A 21103-nucleotide genomic window follows, 5' to 3' on the forward strand; every position below is an offset into this window, starting at 1 on the left:
GGTTGTGTTTAGAGGTATGAAGGGTCATTTACTAAACGGGATAGCTAAGCTATCGAAGCAGTATTATCTGTGAGCGTAGCCCTCTGCTTGGGCTAATTAGTCTAGCTGCAGTGATAATAAAGCATGGCTACTTAGAGTAATGTTTTACTTGGTGTCTTTGGGCTAATTATGTTGAATAAGCATGTCTTACATATATTGGTATGTAACCCCTGGAACAACAAGGCCATGTTTTTTTATTGGTACTGCTAAATAACTCTACAAGTAGAAAGTCACCTTTTTCTGCAAGCATGATTTAGTCCCAGAGACCAGGACAGCCAGCCTTGCCAAATGAATTTCCCTGTGGTGCATGTATGCGTATGGTTATCTTCAGATGCAGAAACTGCCAGCTCTTTTAGTGGAGACAGAATTTACTGCCTGTAATTGGATATAAAGACAATACACTGATTGACACGTGTGAGAAATGTTCAGATCTTCAAAGTGGAGCGTGCAAAGTATTGCTGGTTATCCTTCCTCAGCATCCCTTGAATAAAATTATGATGCCAGAGTCTGTGTAGTAAACAATATATTTTTTTTTTTTTAGCAAAAGTAATATCAGAAAAGATTCAGATGTGCCTGGCATTACAGTTTGGGAGACAGGGAAAGCATCAGTGCGTGTTTCCTCTCCAGTCTAAATTGTTGCTTTGTTCTTGATGACGTTTTGTCTTCGGTCTCTCAGCTCACTGGTGAGCAATCCCCACTGTTTGGCACAAGAAGTGCTTGCCATAGATGAGAAATGCCAAGGCAGCTTTCACAGTAGGATGACAGTACTTGTTCCTCTTCTGGCTGGATTTCAGGGTGGTGGTGCTTGGGGGTCTGAGCTGAAGGGGCTTTGGCATGGTCCAGCTGTCCTCAGTAGAATCCCCCAGTGGAAAGGTACAAGTGTTGAGCTCACACAACAGGGGATGCAGTCAGGGCTTTATCAGTATGCTGGTGGTTTGAGTTGATTGCATGTGTTTTAGTGCTGGCTGGAAGTCTGAAAAAGTCATTAGGACAATATGAGAAAAAAGGTTGAAACCTTTAATGAAATATATTTCAGTCTTTCTGGTCTTTTTATTTTAAAATGTTGTCTTCAAAATACTGTTTTTGGTTAAGAACAGGCAAAGGATTAATTGTGCTGTAATGATTTTAGGGGGTTTCATATAATGTTTTAATGGTACCTATGAGTAATTTTCCGAGTTGTGGCTCAGTAACCACTGAGGCCTCCACCATACCTAGAGAGATTTAAAAACTGGTCTGTTGTATAGTTCTGATGCAGAGTTGCATTCACCAAGGACACAGAAATTTCAGTGGTGCGTTTTAGTGACAGTAGGTGGATGACGGGGTGGAAGGCCAGCTCCACAGGCTGCCTGGTTTCAGCACATTTTGGGGAAGAGGGCAGGTGTCTGTGCAGAGAGCGGCTGGCCACTGGGTTGAAAACTGGTACCACAGCAGAGACTCCCTGGATCGTAGTGCTGCTTTGTCCCAGGGTGACTTTATCTTACCTCTGAATTTTTATGCTTCTAGGGGTTTTCCCTAAAAAGAAGAACATTTGAATATCTTCTTGCAACAGTCTGCCATCAGCAGAGGAGAGTTGTTGCTCAGTTGTGTGGCTTACTGTGGTTTTGCGATGTTTGCCTCTGAGGAGCCATTTCTGCCTTCACCTGTGGTTGCTTTGCCATTCGACGTGGCTGACCTTTTCTTACATGTGCCAGAGCATGCTTTTGGCTTTCAGGCATCAAGTCTTTTTCTCTGAGAGTTTTTTTTTTTTACCACCTCAATTGTGTGGTGAGAATGCAGAGGGCATTTTTTGCAATTGTACAATACAGCTGAAATAGTTGAGAGACAAACTGAATTTCTTACGTGATAATGGAGCTACTGTGTCCTAGTGCACTTTTTTCTATGAGATACCCTATCCTCCTGCCCACAGTTTCACCACGACTTTGGTCTGATGCAGGTTGTCTGCTGGTTGATCACAGTCTGAGTCTACCTGATTTGGAGGATGTGCTGGCATCTAAGTGACCATTTTGCACAGCCCCAGTTCCAGAGCGGATTGGAAATATTGATGCTTCTGTGTCAGTCTCAGTGCTTCATCCAGCTTTAATGGCAGCCAACAGAAATGGGACAGATGGCAGAAATTAAGTAGAGCTCACTGATGCTTGACCTAGTCTGCCGCTCATGGTAGGACACCATACTGCCTGCCAGCAGAGTATCCATGGAGGGCTCCAAAAACGTGTGTGCTGGCCGGGGACTGGTGGGTCTCATGTTGAACTGCTGAACTGTGGGCAGCAGTGACTTTTGAATGGTATGGGGGAGCCAAGGTCTCTGGGCTCTGCCTGTGCCCATTCTACTGCCTGCAGGGTGTGCACGGACCAAAGCAGGTTCTTCGATCCGAACCTCCTCGCAGCTTTACATGGGGGAAATGAAAGTTGGGGAAGGTCTGCAGCTTGAGCCAGAGCCACCCAGGACTTGATTCAACTCTTAGCATCTAGACGGACAGTGTTTCCAGCCCGCTGTCCCTCTAATGTGTCAGGAGGTTACAACAATGAATCCAGAAACTGAAATCCCTTTGTATTTAACCTGTCATTAGTAATCGCATGTCCAGATTCATCTTACAGCTATGATGCTCTAAGAAGGACTGATTTTTTGTAATGAAAGAGACCCAGGGCTGTCAGCGTGGAAGGGACCCAGAAGCAGCTGCCAGTCTGCAGTGATTCTTGCCCATCTGCTGTGCAGATACTGCAGGGAGCTCCAAGGGTGCTTAGATAAGTGAGGTCCGCACCCTCCCCAGCAATGCAGGGTCCTGGTCATGCATCCCCATAGAGCCCTGGGATCTGGACATGTACCATTATATGCATTGAGAGCAATCTCTTGTCTTTGAACATGAGTTTGGACCCCATTGTCCTTTTAATAAATAATGGAAGAGCAACTTCAAAAGAGAAAGTTGGGTCCAGCTCCCCAGCAAGCAAATGATGCATCTCCCAGCATCCTCCTTGAGCCTTTGCAAGTCCCTGGTAAACCCTTCTCTGTAGGAACTTCAAAAGGAGCGAGCTGTCATTTGAGAAAATGATGAACAAAAGCACCAGCATCCTGGGAGTGCAGCCTGATGGTATGCCTATTATCAGCTGCTAAGCAAAGGGTGTTTATTTTCGCACAAAGGCACTAGTGACTAAGCTTGAAATATTCTGAAATTGGTGCTGAAATGACCTCGAGGTCATCTTGAAGGTCCCACAGCTAAACAGATTAGGCAGACGTGTTAGGGATGAGCAGTACATAAAAGCTCGGGGCTCAAATCTCCTGTCAGGGAGAGGAACAAGAAATCTGGTAATGAGTGGAGATGGTAGGGTTGAAATGCCAAAGAATTTTAACTGTCTGAATTTTTTCAGGTAAGAGATTAGCTAAATTTAGTGTGAAGTGAAAGTGAAACACCATCAGGAGCCAGCAGTTTAAGACATGTAGTAAAGCAATTGATCCTGAAAGCACATTAATATTCCTGGGTTTATCAAAGGATATCATCTCTGTAGTCATCATGACGCATATTTAAAGTGATAAATATCTAAAGTAGGCAGTGATCAATATGTGATTCCTTTATATACCTTTTAAGTTCGCAACCCTTCCTTTTGGTGAAATTACGACAGCTTCTCTGTGCTTAAGCAAAACCTGTGCCAGCCTCTGCGGGCACACAGTCAGAAGTATCGCTTTTGAGAGAGACTTGTTTAATTTGAGGCCCAGTCTCGTGGCAGGAAGCTCAGCGCAGGGACAGAAGCCGCTGCCGCCCTGCTCTGCACTGTGAGGCAGTCCCAGTGCTCTTTGTTTTACTGGTGTGGCTGCAGCCAGAACGTGCATTTCCCAGCTCTACCAGGATGGTCCCTGGCGCAGCCTGGGGAAGTGAGCTTTTTCTGCATCTTGCTTTCCCGTGTGTATGATGAGGAGATGCTTCCTCACCTCAAAGGGACATTGGGAGAAGTCCATCCCGATGTGGCAAGGAGAGGCTGAGAGCAGGAGAGGAAGAAATAGGCTCCGTTTGCATGCACCACTCCTGAAGTGGCTGCAAGGGCACCTGATTACTTGTGTTTTGCCAAATTTCCTTTTACATTTCTGCCAGGGGCTTAAAGAGAGTCATGGAGAGAAGCTAAAAATAGTCAAAATGATCAGCTCTTCCCTAAATGAAGTAGTTAAATCATCCCTCCCCTTCCCTCAAAGTGCTCTTGGTGTTAGCACCTCTTCTTCATGGGCCCATGTAACACCAACAGCCAAATTATAAATCCTTTTTAAAGGGGTTTATTCCTCTGCTGAATGAGCTTGCAGCAGAAACCCAGACACGGCGTGCCGGCTGTGTCACCTTCTCCAAAGGTCTGTTGCCATCAATCTTGACCTGCTAATGTCATGGGGTTAAAAATACACCGGGTGCAGAATGGCTGGTAAATGATTTTTTTTGTCACTGTGGAAGAATGATGCGGTGGCAGTGATCCAAACCTCATCCCTTCTGCTGGAATGGCTGCTGCTCATGCACTGTCCAGGACCTTTGTCCAAAGAACCATCTCCTCATTGCATGGTTCCACATGTATGTTTTTCCTCACCGCTGCCAGCTTGTCTATGAGGAGAGACACTGCATCCAGCTGGAAAGTTGTTTGGGCACCTGCCTGTTGCACTAAACTGGAACCCTCGCTACCATGTAATTTAAAATCAAAGTTAAATGTTTTTTGTTTGTTTTTCATTTTTAGGAGTGCCATATCCCAGTGCTGTATTTAAATCAGCAGGAGATTTTCGGGGGTAGTTCTTGCTGCATTAGGCTTTTTGTTAACTCGCTTAGGACCACCATTGACAAGGATGATGCAAATCCCAGGCATTGCCAAGCCTGTCCTTCCCTTCCTCACAAACTGGGAGTCTGCAACTGCCGGCGAGCGTGCTGGGCTTACCTGTGGATGGGCAGGCACACAGGAGGGGTTATCATACAAATACACACCCTGGGTTATGGACCACAAAGCTAACACATCCAAGATTAGATACTTCTTATTTTGGTCTCCGGGTCCCATCTTGGTGTCGGCAACCTTGGCAAAGCATCAAGGTGGGTGAGAGGAATCAGAATGGGATGCTTTTGGGTTTGTCGGATTTTCTTCCGTGGCCTGTCCGACGTCTGCAGTGGTGCAAGGATGGGCACCCTGCGTCATCTCTGACCTGTGGGTAACACAGTTGTCCCCAGCAGGGATTAGAGGAGAACAAGGACAATGAGTGTGCTGGGGCAGAATGATTCTGGCTCCTACGCTGCCCAGTAAACACATGGCTGAGCAACGCCTGCAGCTCAGCCATGAAGCTGCCACACGTGCCAACTGGGGCCTGTTCCTCAAGAAACACACTGCCACGTCCTCCACCTGCCCTGATGGATGAAACCTGGGCAGTGTGCTACGGGCTACTGGTGAAATGTTGGTCTGGCTGAATTCACTGGCAAAACTTTACAGCTTCACTGGAGCATCTTTGTTTCCCTGAGGAGCAGCTGGAGCTGTGTCCCAACACGAGAGTGCCCTCTGGTGTACTCGGGAGACAGTAAAGACTGTAGTTTATTGAAATTTTGCTTGGTTTCCTCCTTTTCTTAAAGCTTTGCAGACAGCATAGTTATTCATTGAAGGCGACCAGGTAGGTGCATGCCATAACGCACCAAGATGTGACCTCCAGACCTGTCCTGTGTGCCGTTTGCATTTATACTCCTAGGAGCCGATAATCACTTTTTTTAACGATACTTGCCACATGCAGCATATCAAGCAGGAGGCTTCTGGGCCCGAGTGTCTCAGTTCCCATTTTCTTCCAGCAGCGCCTGGCAGGTCCATGAAACCAGCCTGCAGCAGCAAGCAAAACCGCTCCAGTGTTAGGCTGCATTTCAAATCCCTGGCTGGATAGGGAAACCGGGCTGCAAAGAGGCAGGAGCAGCTTTTTATAAACAAACAAAACCTACCCCTTTTCTCCAGAGGGGAAGGCAGGACATTCAGAAGTAGTGGTGGCAGCATGAGCATGCATTGCCATAGTTACATGGAGCTGAAAACAGTCAGCAAATGTGAGGCATAAACACAAAAGCTGCGGTAAACATAAATCTTCCTTATACGTAGAGTCCTTTCTCAGAAAAACTTTGTCATCTTGTCTCTGTTATGACATTCTGGTTTGAAAAAAAAAAAATACTTTTTTAAATGGTTTCAAACTTTTGTTGGCAGCTGCGGTAAGGAATGTGCTGGTAGGGAGCAGAGAAGCATGTTGCACACTCTGGTGTTGTACTCTGCTGGGGGCAGACCAGGTGGTGGGGTATTGCAGCGGCTTGTCTGGCAGCTGCTGGTTGAAAGCACCTTATAGTGGAACAGCATGGGTGTGACATTTTGAGGAACAATGTCAAGTATGGATCACTCTCTGTATGCCCTTTCTACTTTCCGCTTTGCATCCTGGGATGTTTTCCAGCATGAGCCCTCACTTGCTCTTGCCAGGTTATTTCATGTTGTAATCTGCCAGGAGGAGGTCCAGGCTTGCAAAGCTACCTTCTCCTCCCCAGAGGTGGGACTGTTGTCCAGATACAGCGACTGGCATTCATCAGCGACTGCCAGTGGCAGAGGAGATGGGGTTAGTCAGGCTGAAGTCTGGGAAGACCACTGCTGGGGTTGAGTGTTCTTCTCCAACTGTGCAGAAGCCATGCTCTGACCTCCTCGTTGTTCACTTCTCAGCAGCCGGTTTTTGTTCACATTTTCTCCCCGGTCTTTGCTGACCTTTCTCTTCTCTCTTTGTTTTTGTCCTCAGGTCGAAAGCTGAGAGGAAAAGCCTTTTATTTTGTCAATGGCAAGGTGTTCTGTGAAGAAGATTTCCTGGTAAGCACACAGCTGACCCTTGTGCTGGCACATCTCATCCTCCCCAGCAGAGACACAACGTTTCTACCTGTCAGCTTTGCCTGCATTTCACACAGCTCTGGTCCAGGATTCTGCCTGGCCCTTCTGCTCCACCATTTACCCAGGGCCAGCCCCAGCCGTGGCGGCTGCCCACATGTGGTGCTGGAAGTAGCCAAGTGAGAGGCCACAGTTCTGTGATGCAGAGCCCCTAGCCGAAGCCATAATCTCTTGAGATGGCTCCTTCAAAGCATGTCTCTGTGACCATGCCATGGAGGCAGGAGCAAGATGAATGGCTACAGAAGAATGAATGAGTGAACTTCCCTTTCCAATGAACTGGGTTTGCTTGGGCATCTTAATGGATACCCTTCTCTTGCCCTCAGTGGATTTTGTGTGAACGTACCTGAGCATGAAGCAACCCCACAGTTCTCTCCTTGGCTGGTGGAGATAAAAAGCCATGTACCCTTTTGCCCCTGAGTCCTGATAGATTAAGCCTTCATTGAGACTGGAAAACATCATATTTGCCTACTTACTGGGAAAGTCTAGTGATTTCTGTCGGAGGGAACTGAGTTAATCTTCTTTGCTCTCGTCAGTATATTCAACACAGGCTGAAAATTGAAAGATTGGTTAAACGCATCTGAAATAATTAATTTTTCCAGTTTGCATTTCCACCATTCAGACAGGACTGAATGTGCCTTAGGTGATACGTTGTGCCTGAGATGCATGTTGTGGACACAACAGGCAGTTCCTTACTGCTAGATCTTAGCAATAGCAGCAAAAAAGTTGCTCTGGGCCAAACTTGATTGATGTACTAACAGGCAGGTGGGGTGATACCATTGACCTCAGAGAAGCTTCAGTAGAACTATGACAGTGTAACCAAAGGAAGAATTTGGCTTTACGAGCCTATATATACAGGTATTGTGATACAAATATGTGATAAACACAAGTAAGTTTCTGGTTTGTAGATTCACGTGGTCAAATAAGCACGTAAGTCTTATTAGTAAATGCCTTATTTGCATATGCATTTATGGTATTTACTTATATACTTAATTAAACTTAAATTTTAGACTTAGAGGTTAGAGGAACTCTCATTCATTCTGAACTGGAAGTCTGGTGTCTTTATAGAATATCCTCTGGGGACCAATCCACATCTTGATATACTGACAAAAGCACTGGAAAGTTTACCTTGTGTAAGGAGTACAGAAAAAGACCATGCAAATAACACCCCACAGTACACTGTTCTTTATGCTCGACTAGCCCTGTGAAATTTTAAGCCAATTCTTTTTTGTTCTTGCAGTATTCTGGCTTCCAGCAGTCAGCTGACAGGTGTTTCATTTGTGGTCATTTGATAATGGACATGGTAAGTGATAATTGCTTTAGGAGAAAAAAATCCCACAGCTTTATAGAAGAATACATCAAAAGCAAGATATATTCATATCCAGTACTGTCTTTTATCATCCAATAGTCAGCCTAGTGTGAGATTGGGAACAGAAAAAAAAAAAAAATCCCCTAAGCCTTTTGTTGATTTTTGTGAGGAAGTGAAGCTGGCACTCTGCTGCGTGTGGTGCAGAGACATTGCTCTGCCCATTTTCAGCGGAGGGTGAAAAGCAGAGCCTTCAGCTCTTTCATCCCCTTTTGTGCTTCCCTGGGCAGTGTATTTGTTATCCTGTCTGCTTCCTGCTCTGAAGGGCCATGGATCTGCAGTGCTCCCTTGCTGTGGGGCATCAGTGCAGCTCTGCCGAGCCTGTCTTTAAGCTGTGGCTTCCTGCATACCTTCAGGATGAAGCTACTGTCTTGCCAGTTACTCTGTGGGTGCTGATACTCTGGGGAATAGGTTTGACCCAAAGTATGTGATCCAGCCCTCAGTTCAGATCTGCCCAAATCCTTGCAAACTCGTCGGGAGATGTGTGGATATCCTGCTGAAGCAGGCAGTTCTCCCTAGCCTACAACAGATACCATCCATTCAAGGTGTGCACAGAGGGGCTTACGGCTGGGGGGGTGAGCTGGCCTTTAGCCAGCACCAGGCAGCATTCAGCTGTGGGTGACTCAGAGGGAGACAAATTAATGATTGTATAGCTGGTGGTGTAAAACTACAGGTGAGGCAGAGAAATTAGGAATTTCTGGTGGTCAGTTCACAGCACGCCTCCCAAGATCTTCTGATGCTTATTGATAATTATCTTTGCTTGCCTGCTTATACTGGAAAGCATTAAAATTAGAAAAGCTGTTTTATACTCAGAAGTCTGGCCACTTAGCTGATGGACCATGGTATTCCAGGTAGTAATTGCTGCCCCAAAGCCAGCAGGTGAATTGCAGCTGTTGAGTTCAACACAGTTTCCATAGTCTGTATTAATTAGAAAGCCAGGCTAGTGTGTACAAAGCTCTTTGATACTGATATAGGAATTATGAAAAACTAGCAATAGTGTTTGTTTCAGCCTCTCATGAAGAATATAAAGATGTAGTTCATTTTGTTGGCCTGGTACGTCTTGCCTTGTGGTCCTGCTAAGTATTCTGTACCTGTTGGCTTCAGAAATTATTTTCTTTCCCTTAAATTCTGTCACTTCTGTCCTTTGTAATGCTAAATACTTTGATTGAGACTGTAAATTGTTTTCTTACTCATGCTAATAATTCACCTATCTGAAACCAGGAGTTATATATTGATTCTGGCTGCCCTTTCCATCCCTGTTAAATCATTTTTCAGATGAGGTGCCTGAAAAAAGACACAGCTCCGCTGATGAATATGCAGCATTGTCAGGTGTAAAACTGTGTGTTTATTATTTTCACCTTCATTAGCTGTTCACATGCATTTTTCCTGTCTCTTGGTTTGTTGCAGATCCTGCAGGCTCTGGGGAAATCTTATCATCCAGGCTGCTTCCGATGCGTGGTCTGCAATGAGTGTCTGGATGGTGTGCCATTCACCGTAGACTCTGAAAACAAAATCTACTGTGTCAGAGATTACCACAAGTAAGGACAAAATACACAGCAGAGATGCTCCAATCAACAAGCCTCTAACAGCTTTTCAGCTAGTTAGGAAGTGCAAATGTGTAAAACAGGGACAGGGTTAGAAGCTAGAAATTTGAGGATGGTGCTAGACCCTAGAAATTCCCAATGTCTCTCTTGTCCTGTCACTGACTCCTGTGTAACTCTGAATCCCTGGGCTTCAACTGCCCCTTCTGCGAAGCAGAGATAGTGAGAAATAATGCTCATCAAGTGTCCAATGATGTAAGAAATTAGTCTGCTCTGAAGTAAGACTGTGAATGCCTGTGGAAATCAATGTGAGGTACTTTTTCAGTAGTTGAAGGGCTGAGTTTGACTTCTAAAGAATCACTACTGAACCCACAGAACAAAATTTTTATCCAGCTCTAAGTTAAACAACTGATAAATCCACTTAAAAAATCACTTGTCATTTGGACAATAAAATAAAATGCCTGTGCTCTTAGCTGGTAGTTGTGATATTAGAGCTGCATACATTCTGAGTGTCCCTCTGGCTTGCTTTGCTCCTTGTTCATTTTTCTGAGCAGGCAGAGTATTAAGTGTTGCTCAGGCAGCCCCTGGAACTGTTCTGTGTTGTGCCAGGATTAGAGTTGCCTCCATGTGCCACTGTTGTTCTGAAATGATGCATATTTCCTTGCAATTTAATTTAATTATTCATTTATCTTGTTGCATTGTGTTATAAGGCCTTAAGGAACCGTACAGTCCTGTGGAATTTTCTCTCTCTCACTTCTTTTGATGTTTTCCTGGGGACTGTCCTGCTCAGTTTTTCCTCATCCTCTCTTCCAAATACCTCCGTAGCAGACAAGAATTTTACAGTGGCTTTTGGGTTTTTTCTGGCACTAAGTGTAAAATGTAAGGTCTCTTTTTGCCTGAATGAGCAACGCGTGCCAAGCATTACTTACAATCAATGCTGAAATGAATTTATGATCTTGGGATGCAAAACTTTCCTGTGGATAAGTTATTTACAGCTGCAGCTTTTCATCTTATTGTCAAGAGCATACAGGTCTCTCATTTTATGTTGATCTATAACTTGCCTTCAATTTCTCGTTGCTCTTTCAGAGTTTTAGCTCCAAAGTGTGCAGCATGTGGACTCCCCATTCTGCCCTCCGAGGTGAGAGCCTTTTATTCCATATCCCCTCAGGGGAGGGAGCGTCCTGTCTCAGGTCTTGCTCTCTTTCACACTTGACCCCTTGTCGAGATGAATGTTCTCGCGGATGGGGAGAGATGATTGCTTCCTCCTCAGTGCAACCTTTTGACCTGAGATCATACACTATTCTTGAGATGTGACCCTTCTTTTGCTTGATAATGAAGCTTATTCTTGCTGGGCCAGGCTGCTTTTTTCATCTCCTGCAGGATTATACTGCTCCTAGTTTTGTGTTTGGGGTACCTTCCCTTCATGTCAGTAAATGCTGGTGGCACTTGTGAATGACCTCGGTGTGACCCCTCTGGGACTAACTTGTTTTAATACTTGGAGGAGATTAATCTTGGGTAAAACCAATTTAAAATGCTGAGAAATGTGATATATTGAAATTACCAAATCATTAATGCGTAATTTGAGACAGATGTGACTGTTAAACAGAGGATTTTACATTTCTGGTGTTACGTTTTAGAGGATATCTGCAGTCAGTCAGTGTTGAAGCTTTACTGTAAAAATAACTACAGGTGGCAGGATTTATTTGTGCTGTCCAACCAGCAGCCCAAATGCATTTCCTCAACACTCACATTGTTGCAGGAAACAGTCTACAGAGTGCATGTATCCGATCCTGCTGTAACCCTTCATAATTTCTCTTTGGCTTAAATGCTTACAGGGGTCTGATGAGACCATTCGGGTTGTGTCCATGGACAAGGATTACCATGTGGAATGTTATCACTGCGAGGTAGGTCAGCAGCTTTCTCTGGGAGTGGGCATTTAATAGTGATAACTGCTGTTATTTTTAAGATGGAAATAAATTTCCCTTCCAATGGCAGTAGATGAGCAATTCAAACTTTGCATTGTGTGACCCTTTCTATCACTGGCTGAGAAATTTCCAGTTTGAGGACAAAAGTTTTTGCAAGCAATGTGTCTCAGCTGCAATTGCTTTTGCTATCCACAAAGTTATGGGCAAAGAGTTAGTTACCACTTTTAAACTTGTCAGTTTATTTGTTAATGAAGGAAAGATGCTGACTTAGTAAGGTTTAACGCAGCCTTTCAGAAGCCTTGAGCTCCAGGTCGCATTAGTGTATCTGATTTCCAAGTCAGATTGTTCAAAAATGCTAAGGTGATGACTGATCCTGTGTGGTGTAGGTTACCTTCACTCTCATGGGAAATGAATGTGTCACTGGGGCTGGAGAAAGGATATGGCTGCACAAAAAATTCCCAAGAGATGCCAGCTCTTAAACACTGTTTGATCTCTGTGCAGGGCTTCCCAGAGAGCCTTCATACTTCTGCGTTGTGAATTAAAATAGATGTTTTCTCTCACTGTACTCATAATGCAGTCAAAAGAGGCCTGACCCTGCAGTCTGGTTTAATATCAGTACAACTACAATTAATGTAATGTGAAGAGGTGAATCCTATCTGAGAGTGCAAGGAGACATGAGCATGTTTAAAATACATAGGGTTGCACCTCACCGCAAGATAAAGCTTATGCTTAAGACACATTTGTACAAGGCCACCCCACAAAATGCCTATGTCAGGTGCTTTCCTTCTCATGGCACACGCTGGACTTACTAAGAAGGAGCTGTTGGCTGTGTGTCTTCTGTTCCTGTCACAAAATCACCTTCCTGGAAGCCAGACCCCAGTTGACACTGGAAGATGAACGCATGCTCTAATAATTTTCATGTCCTCTCTTTGCAGGACTGTGGGATGGAACTCAATGACGAAGACGGGCACCGCTGTTACCCACTAGATGAACATTTGCTTTGTCACTCCTGTCATCTGAAGCATATAGAGAACGGCACAACCCCAGCAGCTGTGTACCAGCACCACTACTAGCCAGCGTGGCCGACATCGGAAAGCTGGGACAGAAGACTTGTTACGTGATCTCCCTCTCCCCACACTCAGTTGATTTCCTGTGCATGTTTTTCGCCAGTCGGCAGTGTTCCTGAAAAAGGATATGAGAGATTTTTGCCGGATTCCCAGAGTTTGTATGCTTGTGAGTTCCAGCTGATTCAAACCATGTCTACTTGACCAAGAATGTGGCCTGTTATCTAAACTGATCGGTTTGCTTTTATGTGCCTTTTTCTGCTGTCTGGAGATTCCTCTTGACTCATTTGGGAAGATTCTTCAGTGAAAGCACAATTTGCTGTCATGCCTATGAACTCAGATCGTGCCATGCACAATTAAAAAGCCAGAGGCTGGCTTGCCTGCCTGCCGGGCACATCCTGTCAGTCTGCTAAGTGTTTCCTGACAAGCACATTTCATCAGATTCCCTGAAGGACATCAACCTATTAATACCAGTTTTTAGACACTCTCTCTCTTTTTATTAATTCTCTAGGAAAAAGAAAGAAAAGAAAGGGGTCTGTGCAAAATGGCACAGTCAGACCTTTCTGTTAATTTCCCAAACTCTGGTATAAAGTCTGACTGTAAAAGCACCAACTCAACTGATGAGCACAAACCAGGCGTGCTGGCTGGCTGCTGGAGGCCGACATCATTTCAAACAGAACAAAAAACTGGAACAAGCTAGGCTAAGTTACTGTGATGACTTGGGGCCTGGGCTTGCGTGACAGCATGATATGCAGAGGCCAGTATGCTGTGTCAGAGTCTGAATAACATGTCATATTTGGAAAGGAAAGGTTGGGATGCTGAAAGTATGGACATGGGGGAAATCCATCCTCATTCTGGCTTGCGGAGCTCGCTGTGGAAAAAAGCTCTCCGTACACAGACACTTGCCTGAGTTTTTCAGTTTGTCCCCACAGCTCAGCCCCCAGCCTGGCTGCTCCTTTCTGTGGTGTTTACCCAGCACAAAGCCATTTCATAACGGTGCTTATTTAGAGCTCTGGGAACAAACTCGAGATCGTTACGAAGGCTTTGTTACACAGGGATTTAGAGCCCAGCTCCACAACCTGTACTCAGATGAGTATGTTCATATAAACAGATTTGCTCCCATGGATAATAACAGCTTATCTGAGCAAGGGGTTAGGGAGTTTGGCCCTTACTTTCTGTACTGCTGAGAAAGCAGAAAGGCAAATTGTTTATGTTTTTGATCCCTCCCTGCTTTTATATAGTCAAAGAAATCTGCTCCCCCATCATGTGTTACATATGTGATAGTGTGTGCCTGCAGTACATGTTCTGTAGGTACCAAAGTTGTGTACCCCTCACATACAGGTACAAAGTTTTTGTTTAAGAAAAAGCTCTTTAATTTAAAGCCTCAGATGCAGTTGGGAGTCTTAGCTACCCTTTCCAACATACTGTGTGGAAAACTAGTTAAATCCTCTTGTATCTATGCTAAAAATGTAAGTTTAGTTCTGATTGGTAGAGTATGGGATAACATTCTTGAAGATCATTTTAGTGAGGAAACTACAATAAATTAGCTGAGCAACTGCACTGGGACTCCCGAAATGAGCCCATGCTGAGAACCCACTATGGTTCAACCAAACCTCTTTTCCAGTAGTATGGATGTATCTAGATGGGTGCTTGAACTTCACACCACGTAGTCAGACTGCCTCGTGTACCCACCCGGAGCAGCACAAGTTCTGTGGAGCAGCAAGCTGCCTCTCTGTGCCCGTGCTAATAAAGACCACAGGCCTCCGTTTTGAGCGGTGCAAGTTGCTGAGCTGAGTATTAAACAGAGGCACAAACGTCTGCTGTAAAACAAATGGAGACCAGGGGCCTGTTAGCATCCTCCTACACGTCTGTATCAGCTTGCCTCGTTGGAAATGGGAACGTCCGAAACTGCCTAAGCCTCAGGAGCTCAGTGGTTTTGGCATGGAGATTCCTCGGGCCGACAGACCATCCAGCCTTACGCCCCATCCAGCTGTAAGCGCCTCTGCCTGTTGCTGCTGCTCTTCGGGATGGGGATGGCAGCACATGGCTGGAGGTCAGTCCTGTGCTGGAAACCATCCAGAGCTCCAGATTCAGGGTAGCTTGGCTCTGCGGCGCCATTTCTTGTGGGGATGTGCAGCCCCACAGTGAGTGACCAAAAGCTCAAGGTGAGGGTCTTTCCCACTGCAGTATACATGGCTCTGGGACATACGTATCTTTGAAGAGTTTTACCTGTGATACTAGAGGAGGTAAAATTGACCCCAGATATGCGAGCTGCCTAGAGCCTTAAAGTTAGCCTCCAACTGCTGGATAGTGAAGGGATGGGAGCTAACACAAAATATAACTGGTGCTGTATCCCGGCAGTATGGATTGGGGCAATAAAACAGCCAGGGCTGGTCCTGCAGTGCTCTCACCCCAGTGCATCACATCGGGTTGGGTCCTGCAACGCAGCTAGGTCTGCATGGGGGGGTGGTTTCAAGGTGTGACTGATCGTAGGACTGTCTGAAGGGACTGAGGTGGGAAATAACACCAGGTGATATCCCTGGTAAATAATTCACATAGTCCTGGGCAGGTAGTTCCCCTCCCTGACCTTTCTTTGGCAGCAAAGGCAGCGAGATATCAAAGTAGCTTCTGGAAGTGAGCTGGAAGCGCCAGCCTTGGTCATCTGTTGCTCTGTCTGAGAGACCAGCTACTACGTGGCTCATGCCTTTGCTAGCTCTTGATTTTTAGAGCAAGCCCTTATGCACATTTTCTGGCCTTTGTTTTGGAAAGATCTGAAAACACAAGTGGGACTGATATTTTCTTTTAAGCTGCAGTTTAAACTACAGTCTCACTCTTGCAGCCTTCCTCACAATCCCCAGAAGCAGCCCAAAAGCAGAGGAGGGGGAAAAGGACAGTTTTCCTTTGTGGAAAGCCTCAAGCAGCCTGTTTGTGGTGAGCTGTTCCACAGGAGCACCCTTTGCATCACTGGAAAGTTTGGCCTCTGCTCCCACACAGTGTCTTGTTACTCCTGTCAGCCATCCCGTATCTCTCCGTGGTGGGGAAATGAAGGCTGCCCTACTTTCAGTTTTGAGGTCCTATATAAATCATTAAGTGCCAATACTCTCCCATATTTATGAGGAGCTAGAAGCAACAATGTGAAGCTACTGAAAATGGAGCGTGTGAGCTCGTGGGTTTGAAGCTAAAGCATCTACTGCATTGCCCTGCTCCCCTCTGTGTGCTAACTTGCACCGCTTTTATCTTTGGGAGTCTGAATTCATCTAGGCTCATTATTATTTCTCTGAGGCTGTGGGTGTCTTGAGTCCCTGTTGATTGTCCCCAGCTTGTCCCTGGCTCTGCAGCTGCCTGACAGTGGGTCCGGGGTGGGGGAGGCAGGGGCATCCTGCCCAGGGGGGGCTTCTCCTCCTCCTGACCCCCCTCACTGCCTTCAGGCAGCTCCCCAAAGGGAGAAAGGGCAAGCAGGTAGCTGTGGAGCTGCAGGTGCGAGGCTGTGCATCCTCTTCAGAAAAATTGCAGAAATCATCTTAAATTCTGCCTGTCTCCTAGCTGATAGGCATTGGGTTTTGCTGGTCATGTGAGCCTTGTTGTCTTTTTATTTATTAAGATGCTGAAACATGCTATGAAAAGTTAGTCTTAATTCCTCCCCCCAGCATTCTCTTCTGACTGGTTTTAGAGTAGGGGACCCTTGGAAGTCCTATTGTGCTGGTAATGAGTAACTCTAATGCAAATAGTTCTTCAAGTGAATTCCTGCAACTTGTTTTCAGGAACCAGAGCTTAACAGATTTTTTTGTTCAAATCATGCTCTTGAATTTCCATTGTTTAGAATGCAGAAACTCATTTAAATAAGAATTTTTGCATAAAAGCTGGAGAGAAGCCCCAGCTATAGAAGAAGCAGACATTTTTGTGTAATTTAAAGGTGTAAGAAACACCTGTGAGCAAAGTGATTTAGGAAACTGCCCTGATGTTAAACACAGGGAACAGCAGTTTCAAACACCCTGGTGAGGAGTATTTGATGAGGTCTGTGGCTTTTCAGTTTCTGAGTTTTATTTGGGGGCTTTAAAATGTTTTCCTAGTATTTCAGGGATTGAATGATTTTTTGTAGATCTTTTTACTACAAACTTAATATCTCCATGGTCTGGAAATGATGGAGTTTCATCAGCATCAGGTGTGCTATAGCAGTCTTGAAAGGGAGAAACTGGGCTTGTAAGAGCTGGTGTGAGTTGGCCATTCAAAAGAAAGGGTTATCGTTGGCTGCCGAGAGAAAAAAGTAAATACCTTCCCGTGATTTCTCCTTTGTGCTGATTTTTAGCACTGGGCAAATATTTGGCATCCCTGAATTTCAGTATTCGGGTCTGTTCGCAAGCGCTGCTGTGACCACCTCTCTCTCCCGTGAGGTCACAGCCCTGGGGAGAACTGCAGGCGCACGCTTCCTAATGAATTTAGTCCCTGTTTTGGACTTCCCTGGAAATTTTGCCACTTTATTATTTCAACAACAGCAAAACTGGGTGCTTGCTTAGAGGAAAATTGACACACGCTCTCCATCCTTACTTGAACGCTTTGACCTGATCCTCCAAATTACCTTTGTGATCGATGCAGCGGCGGCTTTGTACTCTGCTGCTGTTGCTAAGAAGATCACATGAAGGGCTTCATCTGCATTGAACTTCAAGTTCAGAGGCAGTCCCACTGAAACCAATAAGGCTGTGCACGTACATGAAAATCAATGTGTGTGCATAGGTCAGTGTTGGATCAAGGGCAGAGTGATTTTATTACAGACAAGATGTACCTGAAGATGAATCTGCAGCAGTGTAAAAGCTGCCTTGAAATGATCGCTGAAATGGACTGCCAACTTCTTTGTTCAATAAACAAAAATATGTACTGAAGCATTGGGGGTGTATGGAGAAAGAAGGATGTGACTTAAAAAATACAGTAGCTTTAGGGAAAAGAAGGCCGGTGATTAGGCAGATTCGCTTTTGTGTATCGTATTGCTGGACATTTATTAGAGGGGTTTTTGAGGGGTAGCACACCTGCATATGCTGGTCCAGACCGTGCCTCTCCCACATCGGCCTCAGCTGCGTGCTCTGTGTTTGCTTTTGGGGTGGTGTGTGCTGTCGTGTCTGTGCATGTGGATGTGCGGCACGGGCTGCCAGTGAGAGACCTGCCTTTCACTCCTCTGTGCCTGTGCCAAGTGTTCATAGAGGCATTTTAAGCAACTTTCTGCCCATAAACGTAAGGACGAGTTGACCCAAGCTTCATCACTGGGGAAACATGTCTGGAGTCAGTACCTGCAGGCAGGGAAGGGCTGTGGCCAGATAGATGTCCCTTTTCCCCATCGTCTGAGGCCAAGTGCCTGGGTCACTGGGAGAAGCTGGGGGGAGGTTTGCCTCTCTCATCGTGCAGCATTTGTGCGTTCATTTTTCTTTTCCATTTCTGTGTCCTGCTCGCTGGCTGCAGCGGCACGAAGGTGTACTTACCAGAGCCGACTGGGCAGACATCTTCCTGCCGTGAACCCAGACAGAGCCTGGAGCTTCACACCCACCCTTTTCCTAAGGAGAAGCACAATTAAACTTTTCCGAGCAATAAAAATCCTTACCCTGCTTTCTTCCAGGGCAGCCAGCGTGGCAATATGCATTGTAGCCTGCTAAGACAAGATAAGAGACAGGAAGAAACTGTCCCCACGTGAAAATACGTGGCATAGAGCCCCCAGAGGCACTGATCCTTGTCCCCGCGCAGCAGGTCTGCGGTGCACGGCCAGACAGGGACCCGGGTGCACACACCCAGGCTGTGGCTTTCTGTATCTGGAAAGCAAATTAGAGCCTGGTTAATGATACTGAATGGTACTAATTATTTTATGTTTCCTTCAAAGCTCAACTCCAGGAGAGAGTATTTTAGGATTTGTGCTGGTGTAACTAACCTTAGCCATCTGTGAACACAGCCCTCTTTTCTTCTGCGCTGTTAAATATTTATAAAGAATGAAGGCCAGCAGCGGGAGCGAAGCCGCTGGCCTGTTGTGATTTCAGTGATTAAAGACAGTGTTGTAAAGCAATGCTCAGCGTCAAGTCTTTCCTAAAATTATGATGACTGTCATCTCCCAGAGTCCACGGGGAGGTAGTTACGCTGTGAAATGATGGTTTCCCAAGCTCTGCCTTCCCTCCTGTCCCCCCCCCCCCCCGCCATCAGTGGCTGAAGCAGGGGCTGGTGGGGGGAACCTCCTCAGTGGGGTTGCACTGGGGATTTCCAGTCCTTCATGGGCAGCTGGTATTTGGCACAGTCCCATCGGAGGCCGCCCTGCTCCAGCATCCCTCTGGGGAGACCCGGGTCCTGGGGTGAGGAGCTCAGGAGGGATGTGCTACGGGTGGGAGCAGGCTCCAGTCCCAGCATGGGGGTCTCCTTTTGCAGTGTTGGTGAGGCTGGGTTCCTCAGAGGGTTCTGGGGAGGGTTCTGGTGTCTCCGGGGGGCAGGTGCCCATGTGGTGACCCCGTTGGTGTCGCTGCTATCAGTGACGGTGATGTCTCCTCATATCTGAAGACGAGGTGCTGAAAGCGCTGCTGGCTGAGCAACACTGCAGCAGCATGGAGCTATCAGCTAAAATGAAGCAACTAAATAGAATTAGCTGTAATCAGACATTGGGGTTCCCCCTCCTTGAGGCAAGAAGCTGCCCAGAACTGGGGGAATGATACCCGAGGGCTGGATCCAGTGGGAGATTGACCACGAGGTGCCCCAGGTCTGCTCTGTGCCAAACCCCCAGCCCAGACAGGGAGCCCAGGTGGCCACCAGCCCTCCCCGAGGTGGTGCCTGGGGGGGGTGGGGGCTGCCAAGGGCACCCACGCCCCCCTAATGTCCCCCAAACCCTGGGGTGTTTTGATGCTCCTGGTGTACACCCCACGTTGGGGGCACGACGGCGGGTGCGGTGGGTCCGCGTGGGAGTTGGGACGCTGCCCACGAGCGGAGGGGGGTGCAGGCGGCACCCTCGGGCTGGAGTCCAGGAGGGAAAAAAAGGCGCGGGAAAAAATGAGCAGCCGAGCCAGCCAGGAGTCGAACCTAGAATCTTCTGATCCGTAGTCAGACGCGTTATCCATTGCGCCACTGGCCCTGCTCGCGTACGATTTTCTGCCCTCATGCACTTCACCAGAGACGCGGCGCGGGGGCGGGGCCGCCGCTCAGAGAGCAGCCAATCCCCTCGCCGACCTCCGGCCCAGCGGCCCGCCCCGGGGCGCGGCTTGCCGACCCACCCGTGCGCTGGCCAATCCTCGCCCGGTGCCGTTCGATTGGTGGAGCGCGGTGGCTCAGCCAATCGTGAGGCCGGCGAGTCGGCCCAGGCCCGCCCCCCTTCCCCCCCGCCGTGGTGCCCCGCCCTGTGGCGCTCGCCGAGGCGCCCCGGTAGGTTTGTCCCGTGCGGGGTCCCGTCTCTCAAGGCCGGGGGACGCGTCAGCCTGGCAGGGAAGGAGCGGCCGGGAGCGACGCGACGCGGCGCGGAGCCGGCGGCGGCCGGAGACAGCCCGACGGGGGACGAATGGCGGCGGCGGCGGCAGGAACGGCGGCGGCGGCGGCCTACGCCAGCCTGAAGCTGTGAGTGACCCGCGGCGGGCGGGAGGAGCACGCGCGGGTCTGTCACCTGCCGCGGCCGGCCGTTGGAGCAACGGTCGCCTGAGCCCTCACGGCCCCGGGGCGCCCTGCGGCTCGCTGCCGCTCTCGGCCGCCCCTCGTCCCCCCCCAGCCCCGGGGCCGCCGCCGCCTCTACCCCGCTTCCTGGGTCAGCGCGGCCCGGGGCGGCGGCTGGCGGCGAGGGGGAGGAGGGCTTCGAGCTCCGATCCCCTTTCGCCGCCCATCTGATAGCGCAGATCGAGGCGGGGGGGGGAAGGTGGAAGGAAAACGCCGCCGGCGGTTCGCATGTCTCTCTCGTTTCCCTCTTGCCATGTAGAGGAGGGGGAGCGCTCGCAGGGCTTCCCGGGCGGCCGCCTGGCCGCTCTGCCGCGGGAACGGCCCCTGAGGGGCGGCGCGGCCGGGGCTGGCGGCTGCGGTCTTCGGAGGTGGCTTGTAGGAACTCCAGTCCTGATGCTTATGTATGTATGTGCTCTGTACGTGCAGTGTCACTTGCCGGCAGAAGGTGCCTTCAGCATTCTTACCCAGCAGTCTCTTATGGCACAGTCTGGTTTTGTTTCCTTTTTTTTTTTTTTTTTTTTTTTTTTTTTTTCTGTTTGTGTTTTTTTTTGTTGTTGTTTTGGTTTGGTTTTTTGTGGTATGGTTTTGACGCCAGTTGATGATTTTGAACTTTTGGGGCTCA

The 21103-nt window shown here is 47.6% G+C and overlaps 2 protein-coding genes and 1 non-coding gene across 3 annotated transcripts in view; 2 read left to right on the plus strand and 1 right to left on the minus strand.

The window, feature by feature from the left end:
• LIMD1 (LIM domain containing 1) overlaps positions 1-18865 on the plus strand; it is a 35107-nt gene extending 16242 nt beyond the window's left edge. Inside the window, exons 3-8 of the mRNA XM_032987873.2 lie at positions 6790-6857; positions 8170-8232; positions 9703-9833; positions 10923-10974; positions 11672-11740; positions 12697-18865. Of these exons, the coding sequence (XP_032843764.2) occupies positions 6790-6857; positions 8170-8232; positions 9703-9833; positions 10923-10974; positions 11672-11740; positions 12697-12834 (521 nt within the window). The 3' untranslated portion in view covers positions 12835-18865. The remainder of the gene's footprint in view (positions 1-6789; positions 6858-8169; positions 8233-9702; positions 9834-10922; positions 10975-11671; positions 11741-12696) is intronic.
• Positions 18866-19839: 974 nt separating this feature from the next.
• On the minus strand, positions 19840-19912 carry TRNAR-ACG. The gene has a single exon. It is a non-coding gene; the product is annotated as a tRNA-Arg (tRNA).
• Positions 19913-20161: 249 nt separating this feature from the next.
• The window catches only part of SACM1L (SAC1 like phosphatidylinositide phosphatase), a 32174-nt gene continuing 31232 nt past the window's right edge, over positions 20162-21103 (plus strand). The window contains exon 1 of the mRNA XM_042806434.1: positions 20162-20388. Within this exon, the coding sequence (XP_042662368.1) occupies positions 20333-20388 (56 nt within the window). The 5' untranslated portion in view covers positions 20162-20332. The remainder of the gene's footprint in view (positions 20389-21103) is intronic.

This window comes from Tyto alba, unplaced genomic scaffold (genome assembly GCF_018691265.1).
Source record: "Tyto alba isolate M040663 unplaced genomic scaffold, T.alba_DEE_v4.0 Super-Scaffold_46, whole genome shotgun sequence".
NCBI lineage: Eukaryota > Metazoa > Chordata > Aves > Strigiformes > Tytonidae > Tyto > Tyto alba.